This window comes from Magallana gigas, chromosome 8 (assembly GCF_963853765.1).
Source record: "Magallana gigas chromosome 8, xbMagGiga1.1, whole genome shotgun sequence".
Lineage (NCBI taxonomy): Eukaryota > Metazoa > Mollusca > Bivalvia > Ostreida > Ostreidae > Magallana > Magallana gigas.
Window position 1 is genome coordinate 25,959,463 of NC_088860.1, and position 25,288 is coordinate 25,984,750.

The 25,288-nt window shown below is 34.1% G+C and overlaps 4 protein-coding genes across 23 annotated transcripts in view; 1 reads left to right on the top strand and 3 right to left on the bottom strand.

Annotated features, from left to right (window-relative positions):
* The window catches only part of LOC105331086 (cilia- and flagella-associated protein 46), a 48,051-nt gene extending 42,168 nt beyond the window's left edge, over positions 1–5,883 (bottom strand). For 11 of the 18 annotated variants that reach the window (XM_066067932.1, XM_066067917.1, XM_066067918.1 and 8 more), the window contains exons 1-9: positions 5,720–5,883; positions 5,227–5,360; positions 4,979–5,110; positions 4,782–4,846; positions 4,317–4,481; positions 4,011–4,134; positions 3,318–3,412; positions 2,841–3,023; positions 1,962–2,027 (exon numbers count right to left, since the gene is read on the bottom strand). In XM_066067932.1, the coding sequence (XP_065924004.1) occupies positions 1,962–2,027; positions 2,841–3,023; positions 3,318–3,412; positions 4,011–4,134; positions 4,317–4,481; positions 4,782–4,846; positions 4,979–5,110; positions 5,227–5,360; positions 5,720–5,768 (1,013 nt within the window). In that variant the 5' untranslated portion in view covers positions 5,769–5,883. Of the gene's footprint in view, positions 1–1,400; positions 1,455–1,961; positions 2,028–2,840; positions 3,024–3,317; positions 3,413–4,010; positions 4,135–4,316; positions 4,482–4,781; positions 4,847–4,978; positions 5,111–5,226; positions 5,361–5,719 lie in introns of all 18 variants that reach the window. The other 7 variants (XM_066067921.1, XM_066067915.1, XM_066067923.1 and 4 more) reach the window with 4 other exon arrangements.
* Positions 5,884–6,080: 197 nt separating this feature from the next.
* Positions 6,081–10,806, top strand: LOC105334512 (PACRG-like protein). Its single transcript, XM_034474937.2, has 7 exons — positions 6,081–6,325; positions 6,481–6,548; positions 7,443–7,533; positions 7,863–7,997; positions 8,474–8,581; positions 9,098–9,178; positions 9,737–10,806. The coding sequence occupies exons 1-7, from the start codon at positions 6,167–6,169 to the stop codon at positions 9,791–9,793; spliced, it is 699 nt and encodes a 232-aa protein (XP_034330828.1). The 5' UTR covers positions 6,081–6,166; the 3' UTR covers positions 9,794–10,806.
* A 1,303-nt stretch (positions 10,807–12,109) lies between these two features.
* Positions 12,110–17,071, bottom strand: LOC105334513 (uncharacterized). 2 transcript variants are annotated; one of them, XM_011437995.4, is made up of 4 exons: positions 16,891–17,071; positions 15,459–15,556; positions 14,319–14,489; positions 12,110–13,406 (listed from the first exon to the last, which is right to left on the bottom strand). In XM_011437995.4, exons 2-4 carry the CDS (start codon positions 15,526–15,528, stop codon positions 13,162–13,164), a joined length of 486 nt encoding a protein of 161 aa, XP_011436297.1. In that variant the 5' UTR covers positions 15,529–15,556; positions 16,891–17,071; the 3' UTR covers positions 12,110–13,161. The 2 variants fall into 2 exon arrangements, with proteins under 2 accessions (XP_011436297.1, XP_011436296.1); XM_011437994.4 differs by having other exon boundaries at positions 15,459–15,559; positions 16,891–17,070.
* Positions 17,072–18,281: 1,210 nt separating this feature from the next.
* On the bottom strand, positions 18,282–24,877 carry LOC105334514 (steroid 17-alpha-hydroxylase/17,20 lyase). 2 transcript variants are annotated; one of them, XM_034473117.2, is made up of 11 exons: positions 24,742–24,877; positions 23,746–23,927; positions 22,180–22,257; positions 21,606–21,704; positions 21,159–21,252; positions 20,766–20,927; positions 20,375–20,586; positions 19,908–20,036; positions 19,411–19,515; positions 19,032–19,163; positions 18,282–18,829 (listed from the first exon to the last, which is right to left on the bottom strand). In XM_034473117.2, the coding sequence occupies exons 2-11, from the start codon at positions 23,885–23,887 to the stop codon at positions 18,471–18,473; spliced, it is 1,512 nt and encodes a 503-aa protein (XP_034329008.2). In that variant the 5' UTR covers positions 23,888–23,927; positions 24,742–24,877; the 3' UTR covers positions 18,282–18,470. The 2 variants fall into 2 exon arrangements, with proteins under 2 accessions (XP_034329008.2, XP_034329009.2); XM_034473118.2 differs by lacking the exon at positions 22,180–22,257.
* Positions 24,878–25,288: the final 411 nt, after the last annotated feature.

The following is a 25,288-nucleotide window of genomic DNA, read 5'->3' on the forward strand; positions in this document are numbered from 1 at the left end:
TAATATGTTAATTAAAAACACAGCAAATTGGGAAAAAAAATCTCAAAAGTTCTAACTTCTAACAAAAAAGAAACAATGCATTAAACTACTTTACAGGTAAAACCAATGCAGGAACAAATCTATTTATGTACATGTATATGATGTAATATCTAACGGGTAATAATTACCGTAATCTAACTACATGTACATATATAGCATCAGCAAACTGGTAAACACAATATAAATTACTTGTAACTCACTAAGAACATTACGTTAATACATGTATCCCCTTAACAAATAAACTGTCAAAAAATCTCCTGGACTTGATAGCATTTATACACAGTAGGTAAATAATTTTGTAACTACATGTAATATGTATTCTCTACTGGTAAATGTATTTCAATACTCTTCATGTTGCTACATGTATCGAGGGTTAAACTAGCTAGTATGTATTCAATTTACCGATAGGTTGCTTAACTTTAAATATTTCAACTTTCTGTGGTTTTAAACATACATGTTTGGACAATTTATTAAAATCTAAAATCCACATCAGGATGCAAAAGCTAAGGAAGGGATAAAATGGGTAAAATCAAACAACACATCAGCTAGAGGTCATAAAGTTGTATTCTTATTTTTATAGTTTTTCTGACAACATAGAGGTGTCATAATTTTTTGATATATTTTGTGCGCTATACTGTGGAATCATTAGATTTCGTGGTGGCTCAATTTTCGTGGAATTCGTGGGTACCTTTCATCCACGAATTAACATCCTCCACGAATTAATAAATTAGGGTAATAAAGTCATATTTCCTCTGTAGGTTTAAGAGAATACACGAAATTACGTCCCCACGAACCTGAACATTTTAAGCAATCCACGAAAATTGGCCCCCACGAAAATTAATGAAACCACAGTATTTCATTTCAGTTTTCATAGAAATGAGTTAAAACATCTTAATCGTTTACATTTGTGCAGACTTGGTGTATTTTTCTATCATCATTATGATTGCTCAATATATCAATATCACTTCCATGAGATTTCATGAATGCATGAAACCAACAGACTGAATTTTCTATTAGATAGATGAAGATATTCCATTCCTAATTTTACTTGTACTTATTTTTCTACTATGAATAATTTGTTCATGCAAAATGTGTATACCAGGTAATACATGTATTTGACATGCTTAATGAACACATCAGCTTGACATGCCATCTTGAATTTCAACATGCTTCATATGTCTCGCTAATTCCCTATAACATTCATGCAACTTTGTAATTTGCTGATCAGACTTATTTGTATGACGTTATTTGCCCCAAGACGATAGCTAGGACATTCTCACAGCATTCATCCATTGCTATTGAACACAAGGACTGAACACATCACATGCTAGCTAATGCCTTATCTATAGTCCTGAACTTACGTATCCTCTTCAGAATGTTCGTGGTCACTCAAAGTTTGTTGACTTAACTCAGAACTGTTGAATGCAAGGTGATTTGTTACGAAGGTGAAAAAAAAAATCTCTACACACAAAGGTTACATTCATTATAGGTTCTTTCAGCTACTTGGAGGAAAATTATTGATTATAAATTATTATTATTAATTCTGACGTTTGTAAAATGTAATGTTATGGTATTTTATAGTGATTTTTTTTTTTAGGAAAATTATAATGTACTTTGGAAAATGGTGTGAAATCAGAAATCTCTTATGAGAATTTAATTGTTTGGAACAGATTTCAAAGTCTGTCAGGACAAACTTTTCAGAGATGGTAAGGTGCAAGAAGTTTTAAATTTAATGAAGAGAATCAACATTTTAAAGAACATTAATATATGGCTATTGGATTCAATTCAATTCAATTGGTGGCTGATTTTATTTTTAAAAAGGTTTTTTGCCGCAAAAAAATGTCCGTTTTTTTTTTCTGCGTCAATGAAGACGGATGTGAAACTGCTTGGTGGAACTGTAACACGGGTGTGTGAATACTCACTGAGACATTCTCGACCCAAGGTCTCGGTCAATGTTTGACAAGACCGATCCTGCAGAACTAGAGGCCCTTTAATTTGTGAAAAACAGATTGAAATAATTCTGTTGGGACATATCTGCTTCATTTCCCATCTCTTCACAAAATCAATTCAAGATACATTTTATACCGGTACTAATCTAAAATTCATAGAGGTCTAAAGACACAGGATCTCTATGTAATATATATGTATCTTATTATGCAATCTTGCTTAGATCTTTCTTATTTCATATGGACTGCATACATTGTATGCTGCATGAGTAATAAAATACATGTTATTGGAAATGTTACTGTGATGTAAACTTGTGATCATTTAATATACCATTGCTTTCCACTTATGCTACAGAATGGAATAAACTGATGTGCAAAGTCCTATAAATCATTGTACATATACTTTTGATAAGCAAGGTAAATTTGTCTGCAGTGTGGACAAAGCTATATGTATGTGCATATAAAAAAAAAATTTAAAAAAGAAAACAAAAAAACAAAAATAATTCATTTAAAGTGTATTTTTAAAAAACCTAATTTAAAACTCCAAATATGGAACACTTGTACATGGAAAAAAATCTGAATGATGGATGGGAACCGATTTAGGTACAGAACTCACGTATTTCCTGGGTGAAGGAAACTTTATGAAATCAATATGCAAATTTTTAAGAATAAATTTTCATAATATTCCGTATTTCATAATTTTTTAAATGCGCTTCAAAATTATCATTAAAAAGCTGTGTTATTCTATTGAATTGTTTCCTCTTGATTAATATACAAAAGACACATGCATATAATTCCTTCATTCCAAATTCTGTTTGTGGAACTTTAATACAAGAAACTAGCAGTTAATAGTACCTGTCTTTTTCTAACTCCTCCATCTTAGATGCCCCGGGAGAGTGAGTCCGGATAGATTTGGATTTTGAACCTTTCCCGGTTGGAGTTTCCAGCTGGACTGTGCTGGTGTGGGCCACACCCATCTGATTCAGAATGGACTGTATTTCACTGTAGTATTCCCGCGGTTCATTGAGGTCACAAGATCTGTATAGACATGTACAAATATAGCTTCTTAATTTTCAGTTTATTTAACAAAATTTAGAATAAATGTTGCAATTTAGATTCCTTACATATTTATTTAAAAAAAATAATTTAAAGAATCAACACTTTTTGAGGAAAAGAATCACACAAAATTCAAGAAAATATCAAAATCAAAAATCTCCAATAATTGGTACCAGTAAATTTTTTTTTTAACATATCTTACTGTTAAAGTTGCTCTCAATAATATTTATAAAAAACATAAGTTTTATATACCCAGTACTTATCTAGCATACATACACTTTGAGTTTCAAAATTTTGTAATAAACAGACAACTCGGGAGAGTTTTTCACATCCTTGTGCAGTTTGGCAGAATCTAACAGCTGGTTTCTCACCTGCAAAACAAAATCAAAAATCTCTATCAAATTTGCCTCTAAATGAAATGCTGGTCTCATTCTGCAACATTTATACAATCTCATACATTTTATACACTGCCACAAAAATTTCTGTCTTTAAAAATAAAATCTTGAACAGTAACTATTACTGTTTAGTTGTACATATATATATCATGTATATACATACCTGTACATGTACATTCAAATTGTTATATGAGTACATGATGTCAAAAACTCAACAACAAAAAAACATCTCAAGGATCTCAATAATATACACTCAACTCAAATGAAATAAAAATCTAAATTTCAAGCAACAAAAGTCATCAGTACATGTATACTGTAGAAGCACATATTTTCGTTGGGTTAAAATTTCATTGTTTGTAAACCAAATAAAATTTCGTTGGCATCTAATTTCGTCATATCTAAAATGTATTGCGTATCAACTCTGTATTTATTAATACTTGGGTTAAAAGTTGGCCATGGATTTAATTTTATTGATTTTTACCGCCAAGGAATATAACAAAATTAAATCCTCAATGAATATTTCTGCTTCTACAGTATTTAAACATAACAGAACATTCTTGATGAAGTGACTTACAATGAGCCCAAAGACCTGTTTGTACAGATGGGGAACATTTTGTTTGATAAAGGTGGCAGCTGCTCCTGCCACACTGGAGGCGTCCGCTTTCCTTCCTGCATCCAGGTGACATTCCATGAGGGCTCTAAAAGAATTTCATGACCCATTGTTTGTTTTTTTTTATATTTTTCAACATTGATGAAATTGAAAATATCACTGGAGGAGTATGTGGGATTTTCTCTCCAGGTACAGTTGTATATTTAAAATTTGCCATCGTGATATTTACTTATCTACATTTAAAAGAAAAACTTTGAATGAAATTCATACATCATTAGCTGTGCTCGCCATTCAAAATCTTTGTCGTCAATGTCATCCAGTGCCTTTACTACTTGATGAAGACTTCTTGCCAAATACTGGCGATAGTTGGGCTTCAGGAAAGGGCGACAGAACTGCCAGTACAGTACAGAGGCATTGTATACCAAGAAATGGTACCTGTTTGAAAAATTATTATAGATAATTAAATATGATTAAATTACATGAATTTAGAATGTTTGCTTAATATACAGTATTTTGACACACAAAAAACCCCCCAAAAAACAATTTGCTAACATATCTAACTGCAAGTGTTCCAAATTTCTGCTAATATCATGAACTAAACTGTAAATGTTTTTTTCTATACAATTTTAGAATTCATTTGAATCAAAGTATATTCATTCTTGACAACTAAAAATGAAAAAAACCCAAAAATGATAATGATTTAATTTGATATAATGTCAAGGTGTATTTGTTTACCTTGAGTTCTTTTTGGCAAATGATATGGCTTTTACAAGGTAAACTACTGCCTTTTCAAGTTGCTCCTGTTGTTAAATGAAATCAAAATATTATAATTCCATTAAGATGAATAGTTTTACAATGAGAAGATATAATAAAAAAATGTTTATTTTTTTGTATAATCACATGAATTAATGAAAGAGGTCTTTAATTCTTACAGGGTTGTTGGCCTCCTTTGGAGCCAATAGCTGTGCTTGACATAAATAAGCTCTGCACAAGAACTGGTTGGCAGGTGGTGGTTTCATAAAGTACATCTTGAGACATTCTCTTGCCATGTCAGGCATTCCATTCTGAATTGAAATAAAATTGGGCAATTTATCTACATGGGAAAGAATATTAATTTTTAAAAGGTAATGAAATTATCAATTAATGAGCAATATTTTATATATGTCATATAAAAACGCACCTGGAAGGCTATCTCAGCACAAATAACATATAAATCAGAACCAAACGATTCAGGCGTATCAACCGCTGGCTTGCTTTCTGCAACATTTCTAAGTAACTGGTATGCTTGCTGAAGATGCTGGTTGTTTTCCTTTCCTTTGTAATAATTCAAGAAAAAATTCGTAAAATTTAACAAAAGGTCACATAAGTATTTCATTATACAGCTTAACAGTTATTCTATTTCAGGGTTGTCTCTAAAAATTGAAGTAGAAGGGAGAAATAAAAAAGTAGAAGGGGATCTGGAGGTCTACCTTATAGCTAGATTGTGTTTGAAATGCAATAATAGCCGGGTAATCACATCACTTTAGGCGGGGAAATTCCCCACCTCCCCGGTCTTGGAGACAACCCTGTTATTTATTAGCGATAAATTAACTCGAAAATTTTATTCGAGGAAATTCGAAATATCAGTCAATCTATAGATGTGAAATTTCGCGAATATTCAGAAAAAAGCATACCTATTAGTGACTGTGCTTTTGTAAGCAACGTTCTAATGTTTGTATCCATTGTGTTTAGAAAATGTTTCTTCGAATTTAACCGAGAAACAGAATAATCTTAGTTTTCAAAATTGGTCGGGCACCGACTGTCCGCCATGTTGTTTACGACTGTTTACTTTCAAATCTACAAAATATAGTGCATATAACGTCCTTCACACATTGGAAAAATGTGAATCGGACTTTATTCATAGTTTCTACATTATAACATGTCAATAATATATTGAATCTTGTGCCAATATTCAAGTTGATATGTATTCTTTAAAAGGTTTATTCGCTCAAGCGTAGTAATTTAAGTCGTCGTAGTAACAGCTATATTAACTTCCGTTACATGTGCACATTGCTTCCGGTGTAAACATTCAAGTGTGGTTAAAGATGACAAATGCAAATAACTAAAAATTTTCTTATTTAATGGCGTCTTCAAGATCAACTGGAACGACATTCGGCGTCACCGGTAAAAAGACTGGTCAACTCAAACCAGGGAAAAGTTCATCGGAATCTTTACTGGCAACGAAACCTCAGAAACTCTCCCGTCCATCTGATAAACTGAATCCAAAAACAGTTGACCCAGTTAGTATAGTCACGATGTTTATCATCGCTTCACAGACAGATCAAATTAGATTTTATAAAAATCATAATGATGGATTTGTTATTTAACGAATGTGTCTATTTATATTACATTGTACATTTATGATTAAGTTTCATTTTACACCACTATGTTACAGTTTGCAGCCACCAACAAAAGCCAGTCAGCTTTTGCTTCAGTTTATATGAATGGAGGAGTTCCATGCAGGTAATATAAATTTATTTTAAAAATTCTTGAAGACTGATGACTAGAATTATTGTTAACTAGTATAAATTTATCTTTTTGTACCATGGAAACTGGTCACATGAAGTTTAGATCGTTTTTCAAATTGTACTTCCAATGATGGTGAAGTCCATGGATTATAAATAAGAGTATTAATGTAGTTGGAATTAATAATTGGGCAAATAACAAAGGTTCATGAGTTTTTGTTATTTGGTTATTGTCTTTCAGATTCTCTTTAGGTTTTGACTTGCTTTAGGAGTGTAACGTGCAACGCGCCGAGCTGTGTGTTTAACACTGGTGTATGTCTTACACCCAAGTGTTGCACCAGGTCTGTTAACCTGTTAAGTCAGATTTTGTTGACCACAAGAATAATAACGATTTCTTATTGATTGGATAACTGTGGTCGACAGCTATCTCCCACAAATATAAATCTCTGTTGTCCTGCCTTCCAAGTAATAATCAAAATCTCTGCGTAAACCTTGCACTTCCTCCACTTCTGCCTGTGGTGTGCCTCTTTGTCTGTGCTCTACTTGTAATGCCTTATGCAGGTCTTACATCCAAGAGAACACAAACTCAGGGAGATCACAGTAATCTATTCCATTATGCCTTATTCAGGTCTTAAAAATGGCAATAGACCGCTGTTAGTCTCTACTATAGTTTCAAATAAACCGTAGCAATCAGATATGATGCATTCAATGCAGTTCTTCTATGATCTGACAGTTCTGACATATGAATAAAATTATTACCATTCACCATGGTGTTTAAGAAAATGTTTGTCTGACGTTTCGGCAAAACTAAAAATAAAACCATGCAAATCCATCGCAAGAGAAATTAAATGAATAAATTCATTAAATTATCCATATGACACTCTATTGATAGATTGATCCATGGATCTGTGAAGCATAAACTACAGTGGTCAACGCCTCCAGATGAACTTCCATTTGACCCAGTTCTAGTCACACTTGCCGATGTGAGTAGTGTTTTCTTTGATTCACGTGAACAGAATTCATAGGAAATAATATCTAAAGCATTCACACAAATGGCAAAGTTGCACCTTATTCTTGTTATTCCTGTGTATTAATTATCAATATCATATTCAAAATTTAATTTCTCAATTTTTTAAATTTAATCTTTCTTTTTTTTAAACAGTTTTCAAAGAGAATTAAGAGATATAATTAAGAAGTAAATAAAAAGATATTTCATCAAACTATTGTAGACCCAAGAAAGTAGATGGCTCAGTGAAGTAAGGAACATGTTCTTAATAGTCACATTCAATATCATATATATATATTTTTACAGGGCTTGAAGGAGACAGTACACCCCTACACCTTTGTGTCTCGTAATGGGTTTCAAGAAATGTTAGAAGTGGATGGAGCCTACCAGAAAGTCTTACCTATCTTGCCAAAAATCACATTTTCTATAAGAGCAGCACTGGTAATCAAAATCTGTTTGATATAATAAGACACAGGTGTTGTATTTTCCATATCTTTGATCACTGTGACAAAGTATTGGCAGCCTATATATGTTAAATTGTACACATTGCCCAGTGTTTTGGAGTGTCCAGTGCAAATAAGCCTGTAACATTGCAACTTGAGATGTTTTTTTTTTTTTATCAAAAGTGATTTTCAGAGAGGCATTTATTTATTTATCTTGTTCTTGTTCCCTATCCCTTAGTAAAAAAGTGAAAATGTATCGTTATATAAAAGGACATTTGTATGTCTGTGTACAAATACTATCATTGTATTCATATTCACATCTTTGATAGCCAACGGTTTAATATCCACTCTGCCCCTTTACAAGGAGGAACAGAGTAAATTGTAAGCACTTGGCTAGCGAAGGTGACATATTCAGTTTATTTAATAGACAGGTTTTATTGTATCATGATGAAAATCAATCTAATTTTTTTGTAGAGCCATAAAGATAACTCGGTGTTTGAGGGAGGTCTGGAAGCGCTAGTGCAGTTAAGTGATGTTGTGGGACCAGAGCTTAATCAGCATCTCAAGACAATATTGGTGCCAGTAAGTCACTTGATTAAGAGAGCTGAATGATCGTGGCCATTTTTAGGCTATATAAAACTCCTTAAAAAGAAGATCTTTGTATGAAGATAGTGGGAAATAATTCTAATTTTAAAGTTAGAATAAATAAAATATTTCTTAATTTTGGTTAAAATAACACTTTCAGTCTACATATAAACCATTATTGCAAGTACAAGCAGTATTTTTATTTACAAAAGTTATTTCCCTTTGTGGTTTAACTTTCATCCTTATTATTTTGACAAACTTTCTGTCAAATGAAATCTCAATAAAATTTCATCATGTTTCTCTGTTTTTCTATCTGATGGCAATATACATGTTACAAAAGTACAACACTGTCAAAACTTGTCTGAAGGTAAAATGTATATTTACATGCAAGTTACAATGAAAACTGTGAGAAAATTGAAAATGACAGAGAGATAGGGGTTTGTGAGGGAATGTGAAACAATACAACTGCTCATGATGAATAAAAGAAGTAAATGTTTTGATAATTTAATCAAGGTATCAAAGAGAATGATGGACAAGAAGTACAAAGATCGCATCACTGAAGTCGTGCAGCGCCTTGAGCAAAATGGTGGAAAGGTCTGTGATTAACAATTTCTTCCTTGTTCCGCCTACTGAAAGTCTTAATTTGCATGGTCTCGAAATTATCGTATATACGCTTTATATCTAGGGGGACATTTTTCAGTAAGGTACATGTATCATGAATATACTGGGATTATTTATATACGTAATATACATTAAAATAGGGTTTTTCTCTTAATATGTTCGTATCAATGCTCATAAATATTGGTCCTCTAATGACAGAGGTGCATCTCTGACAAGAGTTTTAAAAACTGTATTTTCAAAGTTCAGTCAAATTTGGCCCAACAAGATTTTGTGAATTTTTGTGCATTTCAATTAACAATAGTCAAATATGTTAATTTCATTTTGGAAATTGTTATCACTGCAATTTGAGCAAGCTTAGGGATTCCTAAAGAAAGTTTTGTGACAATCCATATTACCAGTTTCTAGAATAATATTCCTTTTCTATCCGCATGTTTCGCAATTTAATCAATATTTCTTATAGAATAACTGGTAGTTTATAGAATATCCTTATAGAAGATTCCAACAATCTAAATTTTTATGTCTTTTTTGTAGGATTCCCTTGTGATTCTGAAATCCAAAATTCCAACATATTCTTCAATATTTACCTGATGTCTACGTTTTCCTGAAAGATCTCCATTCTATGCCTTCGACACCACCTAGAGATTTTGAAGTATTACAGCACTAACTATATGTGTGAACTGACCGTCCAGTTATTTCTGTGTGGTGAATATGGTGCTATTTCTTGGAACAAACTTCTATTTTGTTTGTTATATACAAAATAATCAAGTAGCATCTCTTGAATCTTTTAAGCTTGATTGTAATATTTCAGTCTCATTTGAACTTTTTAAGGAAAAATACTTATTGATAATTTTTTTAAAACATGCATGAATTATACATGCATTAATTTTTGAAATTTTGTTCTCTTCTTACTTAGATCTGTTTTAATTAAACTGAAGTTTTAACGACAATAATTGTAAAGTACATGTATTGGATTCACGTAGAATTTCATATACTGGTAGTACTATATTTTAAGAGTGGACATGTACAATAAGTTTATTTTTATAATGCCCTTTCACTAACTGTTGGTATACCACTTATTTTGTTTGACTAATATATATTGCTTGTCCTCAGCTTGTCAGACACCAACAATAGTATTTAAGAAGATTATGCTATTAATAAAAAAAAAATGGGAATGATTAAAACAGTGCTGAATTTTTTCCTTTTTATTGAAAGTTTGCAATATTTTCTTCAGAAGTGTGAATTTTAATTAAGATTTTGTCTGTCGTAGTCAGATATTGTGATATATTATAACCAGATTACAGGGAAGGTGAAAGATTTCATTTTCAATAGATTGCACAAAATATGCCCTTTCTGAACTGTTAAGTATCTGCTTGGACCTCAACAAATATTTCACTGGAACAGATATGAATTTTATATTATATGTTTGATAGTTTTCACAGGGTTTGTTAATATGCTGTATCACATAGATGTTGATTAATATTGAGATTTTTTTATGTATATATGATTAATTCTTTATATTCCTATCAGTTTATGTAATTATACTACAAGTATGTAGATTTGTTTGACTTGGACCAAAAGATATAAAAACCTGTATCTTTTAATGTGTTGTGAACTGATCTTTTTTTTTTAGCTCACCAGAGCCAAAGGATTTCTGGGGATAGGTTGGGGCCACAATTGAGGAGGGGGTTGAATTTTTATAGAAATATACACAGAAAAATATTTTAAAAATCTTCTTTTTAAAAACTTATTGGCCAGAAAAGATATAACTTGTGTTGAAGCATCCTCAGGTAGTGTATATTCAAGTTAATATCTAAATCATGATCCGCCGGGGTTTAGGGAGGGGCCTCAATGGGGGTTGGGGATGTAAATTTTTACATTTGAATAAAAAGGAAAAAAACCTCTAAAAATCTTATTCTCAAAAACTGTAACAACAAAGGGAGCTAATATGTTTAATTTAAGAACTAAGAATTGTAGAAAAATTTGAAAATAAAGATATACTCTTCTAAGTTGTCCAGATATTTTGTGTATAAGTTGATATTTTTAAGGCGGTCTAAAGCTGTTGCCCTAGTGAGTGGTTTGGCCTGTGGGCCTCCTGTTTTCTTTAATTTGTGTCATTATTTCTGTCAGCTATCCTCAGCTATTGTTTAGGCATTTTTACCCCAAATTATTTGGACATAGTTTTGATCTACATGTCCAGTAACTCAACAACCATTTAGTGTCTTGAGTGCCAATTCAAGTTAGTAAATTTATATTTGTGGAATGGTAAACCGGTATTTGAACAAGGAATAAAGCCGCCATGTTATAATTTGTTCATGGTGCAATTTTGTGGGTGAGGAGTACTTGTGAAATCCACAAAAGTTTCTCCACCATGAATTCTAATGATTCCAAAGTATTCGTGTAGGATGAATGCTTAATGAGACTTGCTTAATGAAACAGGTATAATACATGTAAACACTGTTGTTTAATTTTATTGAGTCTTGATTTGTCAGGCTCTACTTTAAAAAGCTTCAGAAATTGTTGATCATAGCTTTGGTAATCTATTTTTTATTTATACAAATTCTTACAATGCAGTATGAACGGAACGTGCCATTTTGAATGATTATGATTAAATTGGTAGTTTGGTACCCAGTTCATGTCTCATAAATATCTCTTTGAAACTTGTTTCTTTTTAGCCCCCCCCCCCCCCCCCCCCCAAAAAAAAAAATAAAGACCAAAATAAATAAGAAGTGTATTATTGTTTTCCTGACCAACCCTAATTATATTATTATAATACAATTCAAGATTTTATCAGCAGTTTTGTAGATACATGTAACCACTTTTGAAAATTCTCATCTTGGTCTCTTCCTCGTTTAAGAAAATGTCACCAGTAGCTTATTTTGTTCAGTTTGAAAATGCAAGCGCACCACTAGTATATATTTATCTTTGGAAAATAAAAGCAACTGATGCTTTGATACATACATGTATATAGAACAAAGGATTCTGCATTCGGTATTTCATTAATCTTTTATAAAACTATGTAAATCGCATGCAGTATCATAAATACATGTATTTTATATGTCATAGGACTCTATGTAATGCAGTAAATGGACAGTAGAATATGTATTCCAAAAATTCCGTATTACACAAGTTCTGAAATAAGAAAAATGACAACTCCATGATAGTTTCATGTAGGTATAAACAAAATTGTTAAATTCTTCATAATTCTTCATAAAGAAAGAGTTTGTAGAGCCAAACGACACTGTGGAATCATTAGATTTCGTGATGGCTCAATTTTCGTGGAATTCGTGGTTACCTCTCATCCACGAATTAACATCCTCCCCGAATTAATAAATTAGGGCTTTAAACTCATATTCCCTTTTGTAGGTATAAGAAAATATACGAAAATACCTCCCCACAAACCTGTAAAATTTAAGCAATCCACGAAAATTGGCCCCCACGAATTTTAATGATTCCACAATAGTTTAAATCCTACTGATTCTCTTTGGCACAACTAGCTGATCATATATAAATATATATTACCTGCAAAGAACATAAATTAATGTATCATTCTATTATATACTATTTAGTAAAATTATATTACTTAACGAAATAAGAGCTCTCTCTAACAAAGTTGACCCCTTTCTATAAGAAACAACAACCAATATTATGTATAGTAAATGCACATACACAGCTGCTTTAAAAAATAACTGCTGATCTTGTAAGTAACAAAACATATGTTCAACATTTTCCTATTACTGAATTCTATTTTCTCAAATTAGTTGTCATCTTGATCTAAGACAAAATTGCATTGAAACTATCGAAAACAACAATATGCAAGCATGAAAGGGGTTCCCAAAACATGGCGCAAAGTCCGATTCATTTCAAAGCTCCAACATTTATAGCCAGAATAGTTTTCCCTGAATTTTAGTTTATGTACAATATAAAATTTGTATTACAAAATAGACAACAAGTTAACACTATATTAACGCTTTGGTAATCATAAAAGCAATTGTTAAAACAAACGTGAAGGTTTGCAATGTCCGATTGGCTGTGTTGCAGCCATCTTGGCCACAACTGAGAATGCACCCGCTCATGCGCCGTCCGTTGTACTTAATGACCTTCATCCACCCGCAATGACTCTGTCTCCCGATTTCTGTTTCTGATGTTGTGCCTCCGTTGTCTACAACACAGTCACGTACGATCAAAGAGAAACCAGCATCGGCTGAAAACAAAACGAGAAAATGATCAGAGAAACCAAAACAGAATAACAAGATTCTTGAAAACTAAGAATAACCGAGTGAGAAACAATTTTGTAAAATAATGGATTGTTTAAGGTCTTTCAGTGAGCTTTTGAAATACATATTTAACGTCGGTGTTTTAAAAGCAAACCAAAAAGGCATATTGGAATAGAAAAATTATCAAGTTGCGTTTGAAATTTGAGCTATATTTCAGTGAAAACTAAACTACATGTACTTTACAAACAGGTACATTTTTTTTCTACCAATCTCGTAGGCTTAATTTTTTTTATTCTTTACAACTAGTTTGAACAATAGCGCTGAAACTTTTTAAGAATATCTGTGCTACAGAAAAGAATTTCTTGAAATGTTATATGTAGAGTACGAAGACCAGACAAACAGTACTTTATTTAGTAGTTGTAGTACTGAAATTTTCCCGTTGATAAGTGACCACAGACAAATTGAGGTTTTGCGTTACATCATTGATATACATATCCTACGTTCACAAATTTTACACACATTTACATTTCCCTTACTAAATCGACCTATATTCCGGATGTTCCGAATGTATAAACGACCTAAGTTCCGAATGTTTAGACAGTGCTTTCTGTGTCTGCACTTCCCTGTTTTGAATGTTATCACTGCTGTCTCATCTTGTTCATAGATTTTTTTCTGGCGAACGGTGAATGTTATATGTTCCTTATTATTTTTTTTTTCATCACAGGTTTGCGGTTTCAACGAACAAAGAACTGTTTCGCAGCCAATTAATGACTGTATAGGACAGAAAAACATGCACACATGTACAAGAACGAAAGTCTCCAAATAACTTCCAAAACTATGATACTGATTTATTTTGGATTTTTTTTTTGCAAGTAGATCACGTGTGTTTATATGCTTACTGTCTTCTGCCACCATTTTGATGCACTGGGTGGCTGGAAACATGCCTATCCGCCCGTCCCGGCTCGCCTGGCAATCGGAGCGGTAGAATTCCCCCGTGTTATTGAAAGTGTCCTCACAGCCTTGGTTTCCTCTGTTGAGAGACGTACACACGAAACAACCGATGCCATTTGCTGAAATGTTACAAATAATAAAAACTGGTATATAACCTTGATTATTAAATCTCTCGAAATTTATATGTACAATTTTAGTTTCGGTATCATAAGTAGATCACCTAAGTTTTCATAAGAGGACTGGATAAAATGGCAACATTTTTTTAATGTATACAATGCAAACTTTTATAGGCGTGTGTTTATTATATATAAGCAAAACCCTTTATTTTTAATTCTGAGCAAATTTAAAACCATGCCTAAACTTAGCTCAGGTTGCGTTTGATTCTCGGAATACACACCTCGTTCCATAATAAATTATTTTCCCCATTATTTTATGAATTTGTCTTAAATTTTCCTCTTGAGCGATCAAATCTTTTGATGAGCTGTAATGCTATGAATGTTTTCCAAGCTCGTCTATACATGTACGTGTGTTTCTTGTTATCATCGTTGACTTTTAAAGCTTCTAAATTAAGTAGCAGCATATGCATACATGATCCCAATATCCATTTAATTTACAATTAAAAATGTTAGATTCCGTTGTAACTAAAATTACATGTACATGTAACTGCAAAAGAATATGCGAGAAGATGTATCATTCAGATGTAACAAACGGTTAAAAATGTATTCCGCTTGCATTTCTTGTAAACTTGTGAGGGGTCCAAACAGTGGCAAGAAATGGATTTGGTATTCCATGATATTTTCATGGGTCTTCCAGACGCAAGCTCTGCGAGTCTTGAATTTTGAATTCAGTTTACTCATATTAGTTTACACAGAAGATGTATATATATTCTCACCCTTTGAATATTTCATTCTACGGTAAACCCATCGTCGGAACCCACGGGTTTTCTATCCGTTACACTGCTTTCAACGGATAGAAAACCCGTGGGTTCAGACGATGCGGTAAACCCACACTGAATATATCTATATACTCGTCCTTAAACTTCACGGACTATCTACATGGTACATGTATATTAGTATTCATGAACTCACCCCTCGAGGGACAAAACACCAGCCCTGTAAGTACAGCAAGCACACAGCTGGCGGTGCGGCGTAGCCTCATCTTTACTACATCACTGGTCAATGGGTCACTACTGAAACGATGAAGGCAGCAATGTGTCAATATTGACGAAACTGTACGCTTTAAGGAGAAGCTTTAGTCAAGGAGTCCTAGAGAGACAGAGCGGTGGTCGATGGTCTGTGGGTCCCTTTCCGCTGGCTAGCCCAGATAAGCATAGCTAATCAGAATTATTGTGTACTTTGTGTTACAGACACACTTGGTGCCCCCCCCCCCCCCCCCCACTCAAACCCTATCCCATAGTCAATTAATTTAGCTAGTGCTTTAATTTATCGAATTTAAAGGCTGAAATTTCATCTGGAATATTTTGGAGCTTTTAAGGTTTTGGTGCTTCATGTATATATTTGTAATAAGACAATAAATTTATCGATTTTTCCCCACTTATCAATTAATATCTGTAATAAAAACGAATTTTAATATCGAGAATGAATAGGAAAAGAATCAAGCCCCCATGCAATTCATCCAACTCCTAAACCCAACTCTTAAATGAATTCGAACCCAAAGCCCCCCGGGATACCGTGCCTTTCTTTCATTAACGGAGATGAGTGAAAGACTGGCTGTTGTTTACGCACCTGCGTACGTATTGATTGATCGACTCCACAGAATCATCGTTCCCCTATGTTTCTATGAATATTTCATCTATATCGATATATGACAATTTATGTGTATTACCTGAAATATCTTTCCTCCGGTAAAATCTATGAATTTAAAATTTAGAGAGAATGCGAGGCGGAACGTACGGTACTTTGTCAGCATGTATTTAATACTATAAACAGATCACATTAAACCGTACATTTAACGAAAACTTTATTTTCCGAATTAATTTGAACGTTTACAACTTTGCTATATACAAATACAGTCTGTCAATTTTAGGATGTGTCATTAGTATTGCAATTAAAAGTCCTCGTTCATTTTTTTTCACTCTAGGCAAACATATTGTACACCAGGACCATGTTATGAACAAATAAACACTGAAACAAATCCTTAGCTGAGGTACGTAAATACATGTATGATATTTAACCTGATTAACCGAATGGTTAATCAAATACATGAACAGGTCATTGAATATGCATATACCTATTTTTACGTCAATTTATACAATTTTATTTGGCAAAATTCCTTCCATTCCATACATTCTCAATAAATGTATGATTGACAAAAGTTAGAGTATCATCAGCAGACCTCTCTCTCTCTCTCTCTCTCTCCCTCTCTCTCTAGTATCATAAATTCAACAGGATAACACAAAGCTACGCTTTCTACGGATGTCTTAGCTGTCCAATCGATGATTGATATTCCGTGTCTATGATAAGTATACATGTATACAGAGAAGAAAAGGTATATACTTACACGATACTGGGAAATAGCTGTACTTTGGTTTTTATTAACTCTCAAGCAACGCATTGGAATTTCATGATACACATGAAAAATGATGGTTAAAATAAATCTCCCCAAACAAGAAAAACGTACCAACACTAGTAAAACAACACAGACAACGAGATATGGACGCTCGTCAGAATGCTGATCATGCGCAAAAATAAATTACCATGACAACCGATTCCAATTTCTCCAGCAACAAAATGTAGCAAGATGACTGCACAACGCGTAAACAAAGTAATATTGTTCCGATGGGTAATGGTGGAGCGTTCGATCGATCGATCGATTACACACTTAAAAAATTCCAGCGTTCAGGGGCGAGCCATTGCATCTCGCATGGGTGTTCTCTAAGATCCATAGCACTCAAAGACAATGGCGTTATAGTTATGCTGGAGATAATGAAATCTTGCGCGTGGATCAAGGTGTTGAAAAAATGCGTGTGAATTGTGTGTTTTGAATTTTATTCGTTTTAACTCATCATAGTTCAATGTACATATACAGGTGAAAAAATGGTGTATATTTCTGTAAAAAAAATCTTGATCTCTGTTAAACCTTTGGCTGATTTCGATAATTAAAGGTTTAAAATGTTCGCAATGAAAGTACCTTTAAACAGGTTATCGCCGGATTTTACAAAATTTTTATGATTTTTAATAAACTTGATATGTAAAATTGCACTAATTATCTTATTAACTTTCAATCTGATTAAAATCAGAACGGCTGATTTTAATCAGATTGATTAACATTTGAAGTTTTTTTTTATCTAATTGTAGCATATTTGCCTAGCTACTTTACATTCTATGTGAATATCACGTGTATAGAAAAGCTCATGCAATTTTTGATCTTTTTCTCCAATTATACGTAATTGATATACTTTAATGGGACTTAAATTAAAATTTTAAAATTTTATTTTTCCATTTTTAATGTTAAGAATGGGTAATATGGGTATATTTAATGTTTTGTCAAAATTTGAAAGTTAAATATCGAGTTAAAAGCAAGACACAGTTTGAAATTCTTTGTTTTGTAAACAAAGCTCAAGCCTTGTTATTATTTACATGTGTTTTATTGATAGAAGTTTCAATCAAATGCTTTCTTTTGTTGATGATATTATTCTTGAACACATTGAATCAGTTTACCTTCTTTGCCTTTAGAGTCATTTTGTCAAAGAAATGGTAATTCCATACTTTACATTATTGTAAACAAATATAAGACTCATGCTTTGTTTACCTAACAACATCGTCGGAACCCACGGGTTTTCTATCCGTTACACTGCTTTCAACCGGGTTCCGACGATGACCTAACAATGAATTCTTACCTCTTTAAAATGCGCAATTAAACTATTTTATACATAAAAATAGAAAATAAAATTTTGATTTTTAACTAAGTTTAAGTCGAGTCTAAGTCCCTTATAATGGGAATTTATACGAGCAAATGTTCAGAAAATCACTTGATAAATGTAACAGGGCATTGTAAAGTACACAGTGCAATTTAATATAAAAGTAGGCAATTCAATTCATGATAAGTCTTATAAGAAGATATTTGTTACTTATATACCCTTATCTCAATCTTTCTTTAACAACTATTCGCAAGTCAGCAGGACTTTCGGTTCCAAAAACGTCACGATGCACACCCACAAAGTTCGGTTTCACGCCTTCCGGAAGTGATATTTCAAACCGTTGAAGAAGATGGACGCACATCATTAAGATTTCCGGCTTTGCAATAGACTCTCCAAGGCATACCCTCCTCCCAGCAGAAAATGGTAGCCAGCTGTCCAGTTTCGTGGGATCCATTTTACCATTTTCGTCCAGGAAACGTAGCGGATCAAATTTCTCTGGATCTTTCCAATATTTTGTGTCCCGATGGAGTGCAAAATGGTTGATAAGGACAACCGTGTCTTTTGGAATGTCGTATCCACCTATTGAAAATGCAAAAAATGCTTAGATTTTCCTATCTGTAAATCGTCAGGAAACATTTTAAATGTGTTTTGAGTAACTTTCAGCTGTTTTGATATTTTTTACTATTTTTTTTTTCAATTTTCATTTAAGTTGCTGATCTGTACCTCACTGGTCTGAACAAATTTAGACGGAAGTCTAGAGAGTGAAATGTCAACGACTTACCAACTTGTGTATCGCAGATGGTCAGATGTGGCACACCCAGCCCTGCTATAACTCCCGCCCTCATTGTCTCGTATAGACAGGCCTCGGTGTAGGACAAAGACTGTCTGTCAGCGATGGATGGACAACGCCTACCTGAAAGTCAGAGATCTCAAACAGGTACTAAAATATTTTTCTCTGGCTTTTTTCGATGGTTACTCATTATTTTTTAACATCACAATGTATGCATGTCAATTTGTCGATACGTGTGATTTACATACTATTAGAATTCAAATAAGTTTAGAGTTATCATTTTTGTAAATTTCTTAATTTTGAATTTATTTGGTCAAGTGAAACCTCAAATATTTAACACAATAAAACATCGTGAAATGTGAATTAATACCAATTGTTTTGTCGATCTCCGCCTGACATTTTGCCTGCATTTCCGGAAGCCCGGAGATGAAGCACAAAAACCATTCCAGGGTCAGTCGTGTCGTATCTACGCCAGCTGTAAACAAAAGAAAATTAATTATGTATGCAGCTAAACATGTTAAACTTGAAGAAAGTTTTGATAAATCAAAAGGTGTGTAACGTTTCACTTTTTCATATCTATGTACAGTAGACGTAAAAATGAAGGGATGAATCGTCAATTTCTGAAAGATGATCAAATTAAGCCACTTGGAGAAAAAGAGATTGGTTAAGGACAAAACTAAAAAAAAAATCAGCAATCTTGGCAATAAGATTTAATAACACATACTATATACTTTGTGTGTTTGTTAAACATGCGAACCACCAAGCATTATTAATAGGGTTTCACCTTTTTGCACTGAGTGCTATAGTATACTAGTATATAAGAAAAGAAGACCGACGAATACTTTAGTGGATAGAGTAAGTTCTCACCAAAAAAGATGTCCGACAGAGTTTGAACAAGATAAGTATCGTTTAATTTCTCCAGGGATTCGTCGTCTCCAGATTTTTCCGCCTCGGATCTCGCTAGAAGGAGATGATCACAAAGATCCCGGATGTTATCTATGAACAAAAAAAACCCCCATAATGTCTGCTTGATAGAGATAAATCGGTAGCTTTCTATTTTAAGGGAAACGTAAAATCATGATAACAGTTCTGAGTATATTTTTATGCAATCAAACTAAACTTGAAAACTTTAACTCTAGCAATTGGACCATTGGAAGTTTGGCCTCACAAATTTCACAGGGACCGTTTCCGTTTTAGATTTTAAGGAACTGATTAAACCATTCTCTAAATACAGCTCTTTTGCCTTCTGCGCAGCTTTGCTTTCTGTTACCCAAAATAGGAATTATCAAGTATTTAGCATTTCGACACCTTTGGAAACGAGGCGGGTGACTTACTGGAGTCAAACGTTTCCTGGTGTTTCTGTAAGAGTCTGTTTAGGAAAGAAAACACTCGATCTGCCGCTTCCTTGATGATGATGTACCGCTTTGACGGGTAAACGTCCTTCAGGAACGGGAGCAGATCTTCCCGGAGGCCGTTCCCTATAGCCTCGTTCACGTTGTCTTTTTCTCGGAGCAGGAACTCTACATCCGGGTCACCAATCTCCTTACTTTGGACGAATTAAGAGAGGTATTTTATGATTTATTATAAACTATTTTTTTTTTCGTGTTAGCTAATTGTGAACTGAATGAACTACACATAAGACGTAAAAAAAAAATCAAGTACCAAATCATAATAAAAATTATTTTTATTCTCATATTCAATTTGCAATTGTATACATGTACCCACTTTTCTCCAAAACAGAGCGTGAAAAGCTGGTAGAAGACGATATTGTCGAGGTGGGATTTCAGTTCAATGGGGCCCTTCTCTGCCTCTGCTCCCATCATATTCATCACTTTTGTCATATTATCCTGTGTTAGTTTCTCAAGCAGGTCTCCTTGTAGATAGTTTCTTTAATTTATAACCTAATGGTTTCACATTTGGAATGCCTCAAATATCATAATTACATTTATAGTATACCGATGGTCAAACAGTAAGATGACAAAATGTTCGTGTCGCGTCTCTGACGAACTTTTTGTCTTCAAACTTTTTGACCACTCCGAAACATTAGCATAACGGTTGTCAAACAGTGAGAAGACAAAAAAAAAGAAGTTCGTGACGAGCCTCTCTGTGTAGACCAACCTTAAAGCTTTCATGGCTACACGTCGATGATACTGCCACATAGGGGAGTAGGAGGCCAGGGCTATGTTCTTGTATCCCTCGCTGATCAAAGAGACTAAATTTAAAAAAAAACCACATCGGTATACGGAACGAATGGGAGCACTTTTAAAGTATACACACATGTGTATCTGAGTCTGAATGTAATCATGTCATGATAGTTCATGTGGGTGGGAAGGTAGCCACGATTGAAAAAAATGACAACACGTGTCATTACGTCTTTTTTTTTTTTTGGCAAAAAAATTCCCTGACGGTTTAAAAATTATTTTGCAATGCTCGCCATTTTTATGAACCAACAATTTTTTTTATCTCATAATTTGTTTGTTGGGTTTTCTTTAAAGATTACTCTGTTAAAATTTTCAGTCGAATTTTTTGTTGCCTGGAGGAGAATGAAAAAAAATTTAAACGTACATGTTACTGAGGCCGGGCGTCCAGCAAAATCTGCCTTTCTCTTCACCAAGGCTTCCATTACAACCTCATAGTTGTTCAGAAAGACTGTTGTGATAGGTCCTGTGTATAAATGACAGAGATACATGTACAAACGTAAACAGACGGAACTTGTCCCATAGGCGTCGGAACCGGGGGGTCTTTATTTGGGGGGGGGGGGGACGCTACGCCCCCCCCCCCTTTACTTTCTTTCCAAAGTAAGATATAACCATAAACGTAACCCTTTATATAACCCCCTCTCTCTTGCTTGTCAAGATTTCTGAAAAGTCAAACCCCCTCCCTACTTTCAATTTGCTTCCGACGCAACTGTGTCCATTAGAAATATAACGATTTCACATCAAACATGGAAGAGCAGGTTTGATTTCAACTCCTCAACTCCTCAAAAAAGGTGTCCGAAACTAGTAGAATCTTACCGAAAGGTGCCCGAAACTAGTAGAATCTTACCGAAAGGTGCCCCAGACTAGTAGAATCTTACCCGAAAAGTGCCCCAAACTAGTAGAATCTTACCGGAAGGTGCCCAAAACTAGTAGAATCTTACCGAAGGAGAACCGAATGACTGGCCCATACTTCTCTGACAGCTGAAGAATTAATCTGTGCACTAAAGGTTTGGTGTATACTGGAATTACAAGAATTGAGACATGAATTAATGAATGTTACGTATTATTGTGCTGAATTTACTTCATGTGTTATTAACGGTGGATCCATATTTACTAGGTTTGTTTAATAAAACTAGAAATGACTAGAACAAACTCAGACCCTCTTTGGGTCACTTGAATAAATGCCATGTTGATAATGATGTGACTTTGACAGTGGTCAAGTGACCTCATGTCAGGGTCATGGGCCGCCATTGGGTCTTGAGCAACAACTGTTGCTTTTGTTTTAAAAGTCATAGACCATGGTCAAAAGTGACAGATGCATATGTTTACTGAAAGACGGACATGATGATTTCAAAATATATCCAAGTTTGTTTGCATAAGGTTAAAAAACGACAAATGCATAGATTTATAAATATATACATAAGCAACACGTGCATATGAATACAAACAGGCAGACATGGTGATTTCAAAATATATCCCATCCCAAGTTTGTTTGCACATGGTTAAAAAACGACAAATGCATGGGTATCCAAGTACAGGTGTACATATGAACAGAATTGGATGAACCAGTCTGGCAAAACATCGATATTGAAATAAGAGTCTGTTGTGACACTGTCGAGTCGGTACTACATGTATCAAAACAAAACATGGACTCCTGTTACAAAAAATAATTGACAACAAATTCATATACACATATCTTTTAAATAATTAAGTCTCGTGAAAAGATCATTAATGTTTGAAATACCAAGAGCCGCAAGCCTTATTTTTCTGGTAATTAGTTGAAACTTATAGAAGCTGGTGAATTATCAGCATGCAAATATAAAATTGGTTAAAAGTCGGAAGTACTTTCGAAAAACCTAGATTATTTTAAATCAAAATGGCCAAATATTTATACAGTTTTTTATTGTATTCTCAGAAAATCTTTCAAGAGCAAATGTTCAAAAAGTCATCGTTTGATTTGATGTTAACTAGTACATGTATTTATTTCTATGTAGAAAACTATCATTCGTTTTGCCAAACTGCACATTTCTATTAGCCTATATTATGCATTTGTCATACTTAGAGCTTTGCTTAAAAGAAATCTATGGTTATGATTATGAAAAGAAAAGAACAGCTATTACCGGACGCCTGGAGGGTAGTGTTACTGTTACTGGATATGTTAAATGCAGGCACGTAGCATCAAGGGGGGGGGGGGGTGGGGGGGGGGCAGGGGGGCCTGCCCCCCCCCCCCCCCCCCACACACACACCTTTTCTCGCAGCAACTTATTTTTTGAAGATTTTGGGAAAGCCCTAATTTCCTTCTTTTTTTTCTTTTTTTTTTCCTCGTCAAGACTTTTTGGATGAGTCTGCCCCCCCTACTCTAAAAAACGATGCTACGTGCCTGGAATGAATTATGTATTGGTGCATGGTCCGTTATATGTCTATGTATGTTGTCATGTCAGAAAAACCACTGTGATATATTGGCTAAATACTAGTATGTACCTGTTTCACGTATATCAAAATCCTACCTTCAAAATTTCCAATGAGGGGGATGGCCCAGGGTCCCGGGGGTAGCCGGTAGATGAACCTCCTCCTGATGACGTAGACAAGTAACCCCACGGTAAGGGCCACCAGCACAGTCTGCACGTTCAAAAGGTTGAGCAGCAGCATCACTGGAGCTCGGCACAGAATCAGATTTTCTCAATAATGCCTTGAACAAAGGAAGGATTCGTATACCAATGCGTGGATCTGGGCGAGTGAGGGTCAGCTATAGTAATGTTACCAAAAATACACCTTGGACCCCCCCCCCCCCCCCCCCCACACACACACACACACCCGGCAAACAAATTTATCACTCAGACCCCACCATACAAAATTCTGGAGCCTCGCCTGGCTGACACTACACATGTATTCTGTCCTCTTCTCAGAAGAGAATAATAGGCTGACATATATACAGTGGTATAGACTACAAAAGCTTAAAGGGGCATGGTCACGATTTTGGTCAAATTCTATTTTTCTGTTTTAATTATTTACAATGCTTTAGAAATGCATTTCCAATGATTAAATGAAAATGGAGAGTCAGTAGTGAAGTTATAATGAAGATACAGGACTCACAATTCTTTTTCATGTAAACAAGGCTCGTGCCCTGTATTTGTTTACATTAGTTTAATATACCGGTAAAAGTTCTTTTTCAAGCTGTTTTTTTTATCTTCTTATTCGTTTTAGGCATAAATAAACAGATCTTAACGTTTACCACACTAATTTTTGGTCCAAGACTGGAGTTTTCACTTCAAAGTTCAAAATGTAAACAAAAGCTTTGTTTACATAGCAAACAATTGCAAGCTCTGTAACTCGCTTATAACTCAACGAATGACACTTAAATTTTGGTTGCATATTAAAAATGCCTTACTGAAGCATTGTAAACATTAAAATCTGGAAAATAATTTTTGACCAAAATCGTGACCATGCCCCTTTAAAGGGGGGAGAGAATGATACTGCAGATTGCTTTAATAGTACTAAGTTACCTGCACGTATTCTACCAGTGCCTCTTAATCTCTCTCCATGCACCTCCTTAGTCCATGGGTGTTTTTTTTTTATTTCTTACGAAATTCCTTTCCGGATTTCGATCGTCATTTTTTAAAACCTTTAAAGGTCAAGGACATTGAATGATAAGCCGTTTGTAGTTTGTCAAACAGATATAGATCTAACAAAGCGGATCCAGCAATTTGAAAAGTAAAGAGAGGGGTCAAGGGGTCAGATAATTATCAAGAACTCGAACCAAATTACCAGGTATATCAAATCAAAATCAGTGGGCCAACTATTCACTCATTTATTTCTGTTGTCGTTTTCGGGAATTCTCTTTGCTGTCAAAGTGACCAATAGTTTTCATTTAGTACATAGTTAAATAATTGAAATTTATTTTAAGTTTTTATTTGAAAATCCTCAATCTATTACGTGCGCGTGCAAATTGAATTACGTGCGCAAAAATAAAAATTTTACAGGTGTTTTTAACTTAGGAGCAGTGCGTTTTGCAGAAACGGCCGATTGGGTTACATGATTTAATCATTAATC

Excerpts from the sequence above, each read along its gene's own strand:
- LOC105334512 (XM_034474937.2), top strand. The coding sequence starts at position 6,167 with ATGGCGTCTTCAAGATCAACTGGAACGACATTCGGCGTCACCGGTAAA. Across the intron at positions 7,534-7,862 it reads TTCTAGTCACACTTGCCGAT|GGCTTGAAGGAGACAGTACA; the intron begins GTGAGTAGTGTT and ends ATATTTTTACAG. Across the intron at positions 7,998-8,473 it reads TTTCTATAAGAGCAGCACTG|AGCCATAAAGATAACTCGGT; the intron begins GTAATCAAAATC and ends ATTTTTTTGTAG.
- LOC105334513 (XM_011437995.4), bottom strand. The coding sequence starts at position 15,528 with ATGAGGCTACGCCGCACCGCCAGCTGTGTGCTTGCTGTACTTACAGGG. Across the intron at positions 14,490-15,458 it reads GGTGTTTTGTCCCTCGAGGG|CAAATGGCATCGGTTGTTTC; the intron begins GTGAGTTCATGA and ends GTAACATTTCAG. Across the intron at positions 13,407-14,318 it reads CAAAATGGTGGCAGAAGACA|CCGATGCTGGTTTCTCTTTG; the intron begins GTAAGCATATAA and ends TTTTGTTTTCAG.
- LOC105334514 (XM_034473117.2), bottom strand. The coding sequence starts at position 23,887 with ATGCTGCTGCTCAACCTTTTGAACGTGCAGACTGTGCTGGTGGCCCTT. Across the intron at positions 20,037-20,374 it reads CCAGGAAACGTTTGACTCCA|ATAACATCCGGGATCTTTGT; the intron begins GTAAGTCACCCG and ends TTTTGTTCATAG. Across the intron at positions 18,830-19,031 it reads CATCTGCGATACACAAGTTG|GTGGATACGACATTCCAAAA; the intron begins GTAAGTCGTTGA and ends CATTTTCAATAG.